The sequence below is a fragment of the Pristiophorus japonicus genome, chromosome 14 (assembly GCF_044704955.1).
Source record: "Pristiophorus japonicus isolate sPriJap1 chromosome 14, sPriJap1.hap1, whole genome shotgun sequence".
Classification (NCBI taxonomy): domain Eukaryota; kingdom Metazoa; phylum Chordata; class Chondrichthyes; family Pristiophoridae; genus Pristiophorus; species Pristiophorus japonicus.
In genome coordinates this window covers 159,800,770-159,815,843 of record NC_091990.1, presented here as the reverse complement: position 1 = coordinate 159,815,843, position 15,074 = coordinate 159,800,770, and the positions used below count along the sequence as shown (strand labels likewise).

The 15,074-nt window shown below is 43.7% G+C and overlaps 1 protein-coding gene across 8 annotated transcripts in view; it reads left to right on the top strand.

Annotated features, from left to right (window-relative positions):
• Positions 1-15,074, top strand: part of nav2a (neuron navigator 2a) — a 440,534-nt gene that overhangs the window by 229,959 nt on the left and 195,501 nt on the right. For all 8 annotated transcript variants that reach the window (XM_070899720.1, XM_070899724.1, XM_070899722.1 and 5 more), the window contains one exon: positions 1,964-2,086. In XM_070899720.1, the coding sequence (XP_070755821.1) occupies positions 1,964-2,086 (123 nt within the window). The remainder of the gene's footprint in view (positions 1-1,963; positions 2,087-15,074) is intronic.

Below are 15,074 nucleotides of genomic sequence, written 5' to 3'. Positions count from 1 at the left end.
CTCACCAGCTGTTGGAAGTATCCGTCTCTTGGTTGTCTGTGTCTTGATTTTCGAAATGTTATGAGAGGAAATGCTAATAGTTTGTGGCTTCTGTTTCTTCTACTAAATTACGGGGCTTCATCGGCAATCGAAAATCAAACTGTTCACTGGCCTTATTAGAGTGTTTGCACTGCCATTCGGTACTGTACACCCAGTGGCAATGTAAACTTGATGAGCTGCTGGGAAGACTGGTTTTACATCGCTTGGTGTGTAAATGCCATACACTGGGAGCAGCCCACTAAGACTCGAACATGAACACATTCATGTCCCATTGGTATTCACCCCATACCCATTTACCCTGTTGCACCGATAGATCTGGTCTTGTTTTGAATGGTTGCTAATTCTGCAAATCACCAGTGATTGATGGTCTGAGAGAGTACCTTCTGTGGCTTACTCCAAGTGTAGTCTGTCAGCTTTGAGGAGGAGCTCATAAACGAGGCATCTGTTGCTGAAGTTTATTGCTTCATGAACTTCATTTTCTTCATGTAATAAAGAGTTGTTGAATAGTTTGGTTGCAATGAGAGATTTTCTTTTAAAGTTCAGAGGTGTGGAGCAAGATTGGAGACCAGGACAGAACGCGGCGATGGCAAAATGAGGTTATGGAGGGGGGATGAAGGCATTAAAATTCCTGATCAGGACATCAGAAAAACCCAGAAAAAGGAGCAAAGAGAGATGGTGAATGAATTGTGATTATTGCAGAGGAACTTTGGAAAGAGACTGGGTGTGAGAAACAATATTGAGAAAGAAAAATAATGCACTAAGAGAAATTAGTCAATCGAACTAAAGCAAATATGGTATTATATTAAGAAATGTAAGGAATTTAAAATGTGGGATTAGGTGAAATAAATAACAGATAAATAAATAGACGTGTAAGGGTCAGTGATACCTACATTATGCTGGTAACCTGTATGGAGAGTGATATTCTTTACTGCGCTTCTCTTCCTAATGTGTTATATCGCTTATTTCCAAATGTAATGTATTTGCTTCATGGGTTTTTTACTTAAGAATTCATAGCAATACATTGCTATTAAGAACTAGTTGGTTTATTAACACAGGTTTAACAATCAAATTACACATTACCAGTTCATCCACTAGGCTCACAACTGTATACCTCATCATGGATGACCTAGACCCAACTGACTGGAGTTTTATTGAGTCTTGTGAACATCATGTGACTGGCTAAGCTCAACAACTATTTTGGGTAGAACGTTAATACAAATTTACCCTTTTGTAAGAGCACAAAAAAACACAAAGTAACTAACAAATGTTAAAGGGAACCTTAACAAATCAAATTAAATAAAAATTTTGTTCCCTGTTGAAATGATGCACTCCAGTCCCTCTGGTGCCCACCTCTCGCCTAAGGCCGCGAGTATACCGATGGACACCCCGTGCTCCATCTCCAGAGATACCCTGGCGCAAACATAGCCGCAGAAGAGAGGCAGGCAGTCGGGCTGAACGATCACCTCGACTGCCCTCTGCCTGCACCTGTTAATGCACCTTGGCCAGGTCCAGGCTGCGCTCTACAAACCCTTTGAGCAGACTCACAGATGCATCCATTACACCAACTAACATGTTGAAATGAAGATTTAATACATTTTGAAAACTGCAGCGAGTATGTAGTTAAAATTTGAGATCTTGCTCTTGCCCCCTGTAACCTCTTGTTTAACTGTGGCATACTGGTGACATGGTGTCAGCACACCATTGCCGATAAACATATTTTCCCCTAGATTTGTTGCAGTCATAGTTCAGAAGAAAGCAACACCAGATGTACAAATACATGTGCCCTGTATCGCATTGAAATAAGTGGAATGTGGAGTCCTACCAATCAATGATGTTCTCAGCATGCCAAGATCCTATTCCAGGGATTGGCTGCACTGATCTGTTGCATCACAGCTGAAAACAGCATATTTCTTTTCTCTTCCAGATACTTGACGGATGGTGGGTTGGGACTTTATACTCGTCGACTTAACCGCTTGCCGGATGGGATGGCTGCCGTGCGAGAGAACGTCCAGCGCAATACATCTGTCGGCCTGGGTGATGCAGACAGGTAGGAATCTTGATGTTGAAAGAGGAGGTGTTGTCGTCCACAGCTGATTTCTTGAAGAGACTACACTTCTTGAATGAAATGTGAAAAATTCACAGTAGCATGTTGAATCAAAAATGTTTGTTGTTGCAGCTTTGTCTGTCACTGGTTGCGTCTTTATTTGCTCTGACTTGTTCTTTTCCGCAATTATGCAGTGAATGGATGGATTAATTTGACCTGCTTTTGTCCTGATTATGGATCAAAGCCAGGTACTGTAAATTGAATTGAGGTACAGATTAGTCATGGTCTAATTGGATGGTGGAACAGACTCGAAACAAAGAAAACAAAAAGACTTGAGCGCTTTGAGACGTCTGGTATTCACGAATACCAGACGTCTCAAAGCGCTTTACAGCCAATGAAGTACTTTTGGAGTGTAGTCACACTTGATCAGTTCCGTTGGGCGGGCCACATGGTTCGCATGCCAGACACGAGACGCCCAAAGCACGCGCTCTACTCTGAACTCCTTCACGGCAAACGAGCCAAAGGTGGGCAGTGGAAGTGTTTCAAGGGCACCCTGAAAACCTCCCTGATAAAGTGCAATATCCCCACCGACACCTGGGAGACCCTGGGCAAAGACCGCCCTAAGTGGAGGAAGTGCATCCGGGAGGGCGCTGAGCACCTCGAGTTTCATCGCTGAGAGCATGCAGAAATCAAGCGCAGGCAGCGGAAAGAGCATGCGGCAAACCAGTCCCACCTACCCCTTCCCTCAATGACTATCTGTCCCACCTGTGACAGAGACTGTGGTTCTCATATTGGACAATACAGCCACCTAAGAACTCTTGTTGAGAGTGGAAGCAAGTCTTCCTCGATTCTGAGGGACTGCCTATGATGATAATGATGACTGTTGTAATGTAGGAAATGCGGCAGCCAATTTGCACACAAGCAAGCTCACACAAGCAACAGTATAATAATGACCAGATAATTTTTTTTTAGTTATGTAGATTGAGGGATAAATATTGGCCAGGACACCAGGGATAACTCCCCTGCTCTTTGAAATAGTGCCATGGGATCTGTTACGTCCACCTGAGAGAGCAAATGGGGCCTTGGTTTAACGCCTCATCCGAAAGATGGCACCTCCAATCGTGCAGCACTCCCTCAGCACTGCACTGGAGTGTCAGCCTAGATTTATGTGCTGAAGTCCCTGAAGTGGGACTTGAGCTCACAACTTTCTGACTCAGAGGCGAGTGTGCTGCCCACTGAGCCACAGCTGACAATTCGAGGTGCTGAATGGCCTACCCCTGTTCATTCCTATGTTGCCCGGCTCTCAGAACTGTGACCTAAGTGTGTTGCTATTGCCGTTTATGTCCAAATTGTGCATTCGGGCTCTGTGCGAACCAGCTGCAAAGTGAACGTGCACAGACCAGCCATGACATTCTGGCCATTATGCATGTGGCAATGCATTGGTGTGATGTCAACCAAGAGTCTGTCATGATGCCCAAAACATCCAGCGTTTATGTCACAATGCCACCACTAAGAATGTGCTATCACTGGAACAGCGTAATTATTGGAATCAGATAGACCGGTGATAGCGTGGAAAACCTCATTTAAAAATGAGTCGACCTGCCTTAAGTAATCCAGCGAATTTATCTTACACCTGAGACTTGAGGATTGAGAGCCAGTGGCAAAAGAATAATATAAAGACAGCTTAGAAGTGAATTTCAAGGGATATAATTTACCTGGAGTTGTTTATACATGCAGACAGAAAGGCATAGGGACTATGTTGAAGAAAAAGACCGTTTACTTGAGGTCCCCTTTCCTTCATTGCAATATAGTACAAAGCACGACTTTCTTGTTAAAAGATTTATCTAAAAGCATAATTATTTGAGGGAATATAAATCTTTCCAAGTCAGTAATGTTGAAACATTTGAGGTCTTTGAGCTTCTAGCTGCATGGGGAATGACCTTTAACATGTGCCACAGAAATGTCAAAATTTGGCTTATATTCAAGTCTAGACCATACTGACTTTGCAACTATTTCCCGCCTCCTCCCCCTCCCCCACACCTACTACCATTTTTGTGTGGTGCAGTCAGTACTTCTAAAACCATTAGTGTCATTTATCCTTTCAACAATGCAGTAGAATTCAACACCTTTACCCGGGATGTCAGACTGATTTGGGTAAATGTTGGATCCCTTTCAGCTTTCTAGTGCCAAAGTAAATATATGGCTAAACTGTTGCTTCAAGTACTTACCAGTGCTAAAGGACAAACTGCCACAGGATGGATCCATCATTTTCTTTGTAGTCCAAAACAGAAGCTAAACTATAAAATCAAATTCTTCTGAATCTGCAACCAAAAAGTCTGAATTGTAGTCCATTAAGAATAAATTCAACTCAACTTTTTGGTGAGGGTCTTTTGTTCCGAATACAGTAATATCCAACCAATATCTGCACTCCTTTAATTCTGACCTCTTGCGCATCCCTGATTTTAGTCGTTCCACCATTGGCGGCCGTGCCTTCAGCTGCCTTGGCCCTAAGCTCTGAAATACCCTCCCTAAACATCTCGGTCTGTTTATTCTCTCCTCCTTTAAGATGTTCCTTTAAAACCTACCTCTTTAACCAAGCTTTTGCTCACCTGCCCTAATAACTCCTTATGTGTCTCGGTGTTAAGTTCTTTTGCTAATGCTCCTGTGAAGCGCCTTGGGATATTGTACTACGTTAAAGTCGCCATAGCAAGTTCTTGTCATTTTAGTGTTGTATTCAGATCACTGTGATCTCAAATGAGGTGCTAAAATGCTGGGTGGTCCCATTCTTTTGTGCACTGGATTTTTTTCTCAAAATGGTACTTGATCCTTTGGGAAAGCTGCAGTGGACACAGAAGCAATGTATTGGGATGGGAGGGAGAAGGAGGGGACTTGAAGCACCAACCCATCTCCATAGACTCAAACCCTTGACACAATTTTACCTACATGGTGCTGAGCTCAGCTTTACCACTGAGAACTGGATGGTCCATGTGTGAGATTTCAGCAGACGGTGTAAAGCTGGTTCTGCAGATTGTTGGGAGGCCCATACTGTATTGAAACCAGAGAGTAATGGGCAAAACTCTCTATTCAACAGGTGCTGACATTGCCCCATTAATAGGGCCCAAATTTGGCCAGTACAGATTTCTGGCACACTCACCAGAGGTGCGCCGCTTTTGTAGAACTCCCAAGGGCGCCAAAAATCTTCGGGCCTAGTTTGGCCACTCGCCAGCCTCTCCTCCATGGTGGCATAGCGTGGCAACTGGATTCAGGGGCGGAGCCAGGTCCTGGCGCTGAAAACAGTGCAGGTACCTCTGCACATGCGCGCTAGAGTGTGTGCGAATGCGCAGTAGCTCCTCGCCCCCAGAATCTGTGAGTGTGCTGCAGACTGTGTGGGAGGGGCCAAAGCACGCCGCCCCTATCCCTGGCAGAATGGGCTCCCTCATCGGCGATCCGCTGCCTTATCCAGCCACACCAGTAAAATGAGGTCTGAGAGAACCAGAACCCCAGCAGGTTGTCAGTGAAACCCTGCAGCTGGTTAGTATGCTGATGTTTTCCACAAGGGAATCAGTTTAGAAGAAGTAGATTGCGTTAGGTTAGGTGTCCAATGTCTGAAACAAATGGGAAGCATTGAGACAAATCATGCTGGCAATGTTCACAAGGCCACACAATGGATGGAGTAAGTGCATTGCACTTGGTCTAGACATTGTGCTGAGTATTTATATGCCATTGCTTCGAATAAAGTAGGAGCCAACAAAAGAATGCTATTGAAGGTACTGAAAGGGACTGTTTAGGAGTAGTTTGGACAAGGTTACTTTGTTTTTATTTGTTATTGATTGATTAATTGCTTATTACTTTGTCTTGGTGCTTCAGGTGCAGGGTTCCTTCTATTTTTCATTTGTTAATTAGTTGTTTATTCCTTTTTGTGCTTTGTAAGTCTTGGTGCAGGTCCTCTCAGCTTCCTTGTATTTTTTTATTTGTTATTGAATGCTTATTGTTGTGCTTTGTTTCGTGCTTGGTGCTTTAGAATGTATTTACCTGCACTGATTTCTTAACTCTCTGCAAGGGTTTTCTGTGCGGCCACAAATGCTGGCCTAAGTTAGTTTGGAGCAACTATTAGCTGTCCAAACTGGCTTAAATGGCCAAAACGGCTGGTAACTCCCCCTTTTGAAAAAAAAATAAACTTTAAAAAAAAATCCTAACTCACTTACATTGGTGCAAATTAAATGTGCAGAATGAGGATTTTTAAGATACTCCAGAAAAATCAAGTTGCTCGAAAAAAAACAGAGCAACTCCTGGCCAAATTTGGGCCCACAGAGTGTGCAGTGGCAGAACAAAGCAATGCCCACTGCCTGACTACTTCCCTCGTACACTGGCTCACTCTTCCTCTCTTCACAGTGACAGTACACACCAAACCTGGTCTTCACTCATGACATACTGGTTTCAAATAAATATATTGGTATAGGATTTCAGTAGTATGAGGAAAGGCACCAAGATTGAGGTAATGCATGCTGCTAAAGCTTACAGGAAGGGCCATCTACAGATTTGGGTGATCATAAAGGCAAAGGGTTCACAAGCAGGCAAGGCTACTCTAAATACTGGTCGTGGATTCTGCACTAGTTCAAAATGTAATTGCTGTGCAGGCAGCGTACGATCATTGTCGGAATAGCATTTTTGTCTTGTGGACAGAATGGAGATGCATTCTGTATTATATCGGAGTGGGGGAGGGAGGTTTATTTCAAATTGATGCTTTGTTTTTTGGAGAATGAATCTCTTTCTTTTATGATGGTGATTGAAACAGTACATGCTTGAAGGAAACTTGGGGCTAGAAATTCCATTTTTGGTCATAGCAGTATTTTTCCGAGGCCTATTATTCGGGATAAAATGCGCCCAGCGGTAAAAAATCAGCGTTGCACGAGGATTCGTGGCGGAAACCACGAATTTTCTGCAATTTTTCTCCGAGGCCGATACCTAGGGAGGGGGAGAAACACCAAAAAATAAAAAAAATCACGAAACAGACACAAGGCACTTAACTATTGAATCGCTGCAAAGGAATTAAAAAATAAAGGGCGAGACTGTCCACTTCACATCGGCCATCTATCGCCCAAAATGGACCTCTATCGCACATTTTGAGCAAAAAGTGGAAACTAGGCCCAAAACATCGCCGGAAAAATAGGCCCCCAAGTTTCCACTTTGATCGCCGAGATGATCGCCCAAATGATCGCCCACACAAAGCCCATCCCAAGTTTCGGCACCTAGCATGCACTTTGCTGGGCCGATGCAAGGCCCAAAAGAGTGCTCAAAAATAGTTGCTTTTTCAGGGCCTTAGAGAGGGAAATGGGCACTACGGACGCCATTTTTAGCTTCTGAGGAAGGGTGGAGAATTAGTTCTGAGTTATTTAGAGAGTAAAATTGAAGCAAATTGTACTCAGAAATTTGGGACAGGGAATATAAATAGGTATTATCAACTTATTTATGTTAAATAGATCTCGTATATTGGAATTATTTAGTAAAAGCTTTTACATAGTGAAGTTATTTAATGATATTGTTGGAACAGGCGGGAGAGGATGCAGACGAGGACATGGGGAGCTGAATCAGCCTGGCGATGTAGCACCAGTACCACCTCACCTTTCCCGAAGACCGGTAGCCCGTGACAGTTACACGGCCGCTAAGCTTTTGCATCAGCAGCTCATTAATGAACGCGTCACATGAACTATTATTGTTGATATTCAAACGTTCAAATACAATTACGTTTAAACAAAAGTTTCATTTCCGTGGGGAAACAGAATAAACAAACCAATATGCATGAAAAACTGTACATTGTAAAACTTATGTAATAAGAGAGAAGGTACAAAAGTTGTAGAACATTTTTTTTTATTAAGAAACAAATTGTTTTTTAAGAACTAATGAACAACACCCTCCCTCCAACCCCCCACCCCTCGCACCAACCCACTCTTTCCTCAAAATGCCCCCAAAATTAGAAGAAGAAATTGAACATTTTAAAGAACAAGTGGCCATTTAAGTAATGATAACAAGTGACCATTTAAGTCATGCTAACAAGTGAGCATTTAAGTCATGCTAACAAGTGACCATTTAAGTCATGCTAACAAGTCACCATTTCAGTAACGATAACAAGTGACCATTTCAGAAAGAATGGAAAGTGAACAGTTAAGTAATGATAACAAGCGAACATTTAACTATTGAATTCAAGTGGCCAATTTACATAAGAACATAAGAATTAGGAACAGGAGTAGGCCATCTAGCCCCTCGAGCCTGCTCCGCCATTCAACAAGATCATGGCTGATCTGGCCGTGGACTCAGCTCCACTTACCCGCCTGCTTCCCGTAACCCTTAATTCCCTTATTGGTTAAAAATCTACCTATCTGTGATTTGAATACATTCAATGAGCTAGCCTCAACTGCTTCCTTGGGCAGAGAATTCCACAGATTCACAACCCTCTGGGAGAAGAAATTCCTTCTCAACTCGGTTTTAAATTGGCTCCCCCGTATTTTGAGGCTGTGCCCCCTAGTTCTAGTCTCCCCGACCAGTGGAAACAACCTCTCTGCCTCTATCTTGTCTATCCCTTTCATTATTTTAAATGTTTCCATAAGATCACCCCTCATCCTTCTGAACTCCAACGAGTAAAGACCCAGTCTACTCAATCTATCATCATAAGGTAACCCCCTCATCTCCGGAATCAGCCTCGTGAATCGTCTCTGTACCCCCTCCAAAGCTAGTATATCCTTCCTTAAGTAAGGTGACCAAAACTGCACGCAGTACTCCAGGCGCGGCCTCACCAATACCCTATACAGTTGCAGCAGGACCTCCCTGCTTTTGTACTCCATCCCTCTCGCAATGAAGGCCAACATTCCATTCGCCTTTCTGATTACCTGCTGCACCTGCAAACTAACTTTTTGGGATAAAAGAGTTTCATGCACAACGACCCCCAGGTCCGTCTGCACCGCAGCATGTTGTAATTTCTCCCCATTCAAATAATATTCCCTTTTACTGTTTTTTTTTCCAAGGTGGATGACCTCACATTTTCCGACATTGTATTCCATCTGCCAAACCTTAGCCCATTCGCTTAACCTATCTAAATCTCTTTGCAGCCTCTCTGTGTCCTCTACACAACCCGCTTTCCCACGAATCTTTGTGTCATCTGCAAATTTTGTTACACTACACTCTGTCCCCTCTTCCAGGTCATCTATGTATATTGTAAACAGTTGTGGTCCCAGCACCGATCCCTGTGGCACACCACTAACCACCGATTTCCAACCTGGAAAGGACCCATATATCCCGACGCTCTGCTTTCTGTTAGCTAGCCAATTCTCTATCCATGCTAATACATTTCCTCTGACTCCGCGTACCTTTATCTTCTGCAGTAACCTTTTGTGTGGCACCTTATCGAATGCCTTTTGGAAATCTAAATACACCACATCCATCGGTACACCTCTATCCACCATGCTCGTTATATCCTCAAAGAATTCTAGTAAATTAGTTAAATATGATTTCCCCTTCATGAATCCATGTTGCGTCTGTTTGATTGCACTATTCCTATCTAGCTGTCCCACTATTTCTTCCTTTAATGATAGCTTCAAGCATTTTCCCCCCTACAGATGTTAAACTAACTGGCCTACAGTTACCTGCCTTTTGTCTGCCCCCTTTTTTAAACAGAGGCATTACATTAGTTGCTTTCCAATCCGCTGGTACCTCCCCAGAGTCCAGAGAATTTTGGTAGATTATAACAAATGCATCTGCTATAACTTCCGCCATCTCTTTTAATATCCTGGGATGCTTTGAATCAGGACCAGGGGACTTGTCTACCTTGAGTCCCATTAGCCTGTCCAGCACTACCCCCCTAGTGATGGTGATTATCTCAAGGTCCTCCCTTCCCAAATTCCCGTGACCAGCAATTTTTGGCATGGTTTTTGTGTCTTTCACTGTGAAGACCGAAGCAAAATAATTGTTTTAAGGTCTCAGCCATTTCCACATTTCCCATTATTAAATCCCCCTTCTCATCTTCTAAGGGACCAACATTTACTTTAGTCACTCTCTTCCGTTTTATATATTGGTAAAAGCTTTTACTATCTGTTTTTATGTTTTGCGCAAGTTTACTTTCGTAATCTATCTTTCCTTTCTTTATTGCTTTCTTACTCATTATTTGCTGTCGTTTAAAATTTTCCCAATCTTCTAATTTCCCACTAACCTTGGCCAACTTATACGCATTGGATTTTAATTTGATACTTTCCTTTGTTTCCTTGGTTATCCACGGCTGGTTATCCCGTCTCTTACCGCCCTTCTTTTTCACTGGAATATATTTTTGTTGAGCACTATGAAAGAACTCCTTAAAAGTACTCCACTGTTCCTCAATTGTACCACCATTTAGTCTGTGTTCCCAGTCTACTTTAGCCAACTCTGCCTCATCCCACCGTAGTCCCCTTTGTTTAAGCATAGTACGCTCGTTTGAGACACTACTTCCTCATCCTCAATCTGTATTACAAATTCAACCATACTGTGATCATTCATTCCGAGAGGATCTTTTACTAGGAGATTGTTTATTATTCCTGTCTCATTACACAGGACCAGATCTAAGATAGCTTGCTCCCTTGTAGGTTCTGTAACATACTGTTCGAAGAAACAACCCCGTATGCATTCTATGAATTCCTCCTCAAGGCTACCCCGTGCAATTTGATTTGACCAATCGATATGTAGGTTAAAATCCCCCATGATTACTGCCGTTCCTTTTTCACATGCCTCCATTATTCCCTTGATTATTGCCCGCCCCACCGTGAAGTTATTATTTGGGGGCCTATAAACTACGCCTACCAGTGACTTTTTCCCCTTACTATCTCTAATCTCCACCCACAATGATTCAACATTTTGTTCATTCGAGCCAATATCGTCTCTCACAACTGCCCTGATATCATCCTTTATTAACAGAGCTACCCCACCTCCTTTCCCTTCTTATCTCTCTTTCCGAATTGTTAGATACCCCTGTATGTTTAATTCCCAGTCTTGGCCACCCTGCAACCATGTTTCTGTAATGGCCACCAAATCATACCCATTTGTAATGATTTGTGCCGTCAACTCATTTACTTTATTTCGAATGCTGCTTGCGTTTAGGTAGAGTGTTTTAATACTAGTTTTTAAACCATGATTTTTAGTTTTGACCCCTCCTGCAGCCCCTTTATATTCAAACATATTGTCCCTTCCTATCACCTTGTGGTTTACACTTACCCCAGTGCTACTCTGCTCTGTTGCCTCTTGCCTTTTGCGTTCTTTCTTGGGGTCCTATTCATCTCAGCTCTCACCCACTCTAACTAGCTCAGAGCCCTCTCCTGGGTTCCGAATACTCCTTGCATTGAGGCACCGAGCTTTCATGCTTGCCTTTTTATTACACTTTGACCCTTTAGAATGTTGCTGTACAGTGGCCCTTTTTGTTTTTTGCCTGGGTTTCTCTGCCCTCCACTTTTACTCCTCTCCTTTCTGTCTTTTGCTTTTGTCTCAATTTTGTTTCCCTCCGTCTCCCTGCATTGGTTCCCATCCCCCTGCCATATTAGTTTAACTCCTCCCCAACAGCGCTAGGAAACACTCCCCCTAGGACATGGCCCTTCATACCGTCGTCAAGGGTCCACGTAGATTTTGCTAGTAGCAGTGGGCACTTACTCTAAGTGGATTGAATGTACAGTAATGTCGTCATGTTCATCCACTGCCACCATTGAATGCCTCCAGGCCATGTTCATCACCCATGGTTTACCCGACGTCCTTGTTAGCGACAATGGACCATGCTTCGCCAGCTCGGAATTCAACGAGTTCATGACCTGCAATGGCATCAAGCACGTCAGGTCTGCGTCGTTTAAGCTCGCACCCAATGGTCAAGTGGAATGGGCAGTCCAAACCATCAAACAGAGCTTGAAACGCATGATGGACGGTTCCCTGCAGACCCGGCTATCTCGGATTCTGCTCAGCTACCGCACGCGACCCCACTCGCTTACCGGGGTTCCCCCTGCAGAATTGCTAATGAAGAGAGCACTCAAAACCAGGCTCTCCTTAGTCCACTCGGATCTCAATGATCATGTAGAAACCTGGCATCACCGGCATATCATGTACCACGATCGCGCGGCTGTATCACGCGACATTGAATTAATGACCCTGTGTTTGTTCTTAATTATGGTCATGGTCCCAAATGGTTTGCTGGCACTGTGTTGACCAAGGAGGGGCATAGAATGTTGTCAAACTTTTGAACGGACAAACATGCAGAAAGCACTTGGATCAGACCAAACTGCGGTTGACTGACAACCAAGAACAGTTTGAAGAGGACATTACCATCATTGATCCACCCACCAGCATCCAACCAGCAATCGACCTCCCGATCAACCACGAGGATGAACCCACCATGCCCGACAGTCCGATCAGACCAGGCACACCGCAGCACAGCAATGATCCGACCGACTCACCCATGCCAGGACTTCAACTCAGGCGATCAACCCGGGAACGCAGAGTCCCGGATCGCCTCAACTTGTAAATAACTTGCACATAAGACTTTGGGGGGGGAATGATGTTATGTATGTAAACATCACCAATGTGTAAGACTTGCCACCAGGGGGCGCACCTGTCGGAGACCCAAGGGTCACCTGCACACCCTGGGCAAGCAGGTATAAAAGGCAGTCTGCCATGCTGTCTCCTTAGTTTAAGATATACAGTCTTGTGGAGTTATTCTAAACATAACAGAGAGCATGCGGAAATCAAGCGCAAACAGCGGAAAGAGCATGCGGCAAACCAGTCCCACCCACCGTTTCCCTCAACGACTATCTGTCCCACCTCTGACAGGGACTATGGTTCTCATATTGGGTTATTCAGCCACCTAAGAACTCATTTTTAGAGTGGAAGAAAGTCTTCCTCGATTTTGAATGACTGCCTATGATGATGATGGTGAGCCGGCTTCTTGAACCGCTGCAGTCCGTGAGGTGATACTTCTCTGGGTACAACTCAGAGGGAAGTTAAATAAAGGGGAGGGGCGTTGTGACATCATCAGCATGATGCTGATAATCGCTCCCGACGTCCGCTCCGCTGCAACACCGCAACCGAGCCAAACACCGCACCGACCGGAAATGCATAACAAAGAGCCAAATATCAGCGCAAGATCCGCCCCATAATCGGGGCGGAGAAAAAACTTCCAACATCGGTAAGTGCGTTTACTTTCCGGTTGGGGGCAATTTCGACCCCCTTTACTCTTGTACTCAAATCCTCTGGTAATAGCGGCCAACATACCATTGCATTTTAACATCAGTACAATGTGGTTTAAGTTTCGCGCTGACTCTAAACATGTATAGTGTCAATACAGAGCCCACCCTGACTCCAGGGCAAAGTGGAGCAAGGCCCCTCTTCCACATTGGGTCCCCACTCTGGTCTTGTGTTGCATTTAGACCATAACTGTAGCATTGGTGCGACGTGCATAGATTCTACAGTTGCAATGGGAATGCACCCTACAAACATACAGAAGCCTAACTATTGTACAAAGGGAATTGGTAATCCCCTGTTAATACTGATGTCTGTAACTTTTCTGGTAGAATTTGCTCTCGGTAGCAGCCTGAGGAGCATTTTAAGCTGCTTGATTATATTGCAGCACACCGAGAGGTGGCCAGTGGAATAAAGCGCCCCCAGAATGAAATGCATACCTGCTCAAAAATTAAATTAAAAAGGGATTTGTCATATTGGAATATTTATACTGCCACATATATGTTTGTAGTTTATAGTTGTACTTTGTGCCTGCTGTTAAATAAACTGGGAACTTAACCAGGTAAGTTTATGTACATATCATCTTTAGAATATTGTTTATAGTTATACATGCTGAACTGATGCCACTTTTAACCAGAGGAAAAACCAGTCCAGTGCTAATTCCTATGCCAATTCCTATATATTTCAAAGCAAACATTTCAGGTTTTTTTTCATCTCTTCTGCCTCGGAGGTAGAAAATGCTCTTTGACCATTACACGTGTGCCTGTGCTCACTTGACATGTGCATATTTGTGCTTCTAACAAAGGTCGCCGAACAGTTAAACCATCCTTTACCTCACCCTGAGTGAGACCAGTTAATTCCGCGGATCTGTGAGGGAATGTGGGACCTTCCCTCTCTGTATAGTTCAGTTGCCACACCCAGTGCTGCTTTAATAAACCCAACCATCAGAGGACCCTCCACTATTTGTTTCAAAGCCCTTCCAAATGTGTTGTAATGTCCCCAGTGACAGCTGGAACTTTCAAACAGCTCCAAACTTGTTTCAATGATGTGAACATCTGTGGTAGGGCAGAATGGCTTCAGGGAAAACTGTTATAAATTTCCACTCAAAATGTATTTACCTTGGAAGTGGGATGTAGAATTAAGGACCAAGGCAGACTGAGGAAACAAGTGCTGTGGGCCAGGATAAATTGTAGAGCCAGAACTGGACTGAACTTTCTTCACCAACATCATGAACTTATTGCTTCCCATTAAAATAAATTGCACGGCATGTTTCTTGTTTGCAGTTTTTGTTTCCTTTTCATGTAACCAAAGTATTTTTGAATTATGAAGTGAAGCAATTAATAAGGTGGAGTGAGCTGAATAATCTTGTTTATTAGTCATCATTCTTGTTAATATGGTAATATATTTGAGCTAAATTCTATAATGACCCAAGGGAACAGATATCCAAATATTTAGATAATGTTTCGATATTTGACCCCGGGATGAGCTTCCGGCCATATATCCGTGCCATCACTAAGACCGCCTATTTCCACCTTCGTAACATCACCAAATCCATCCCTGCCTCAGTTCATCTGCTGCGGAAACCCTCATCCAAGCCTTTGTTACCTCTAGACTTGACTATTCTAACCCACTCCTGGCTGGCCTCCCATGTTCTACCTCCGTAAGCTTGCGGTCATCTAAACCTCTGCTGCCCGTGTTCTTACTCGCAACAAGTCCCGGTCACCCATCACCCTTGTGCTCGTTGACTTACATTGGCCCC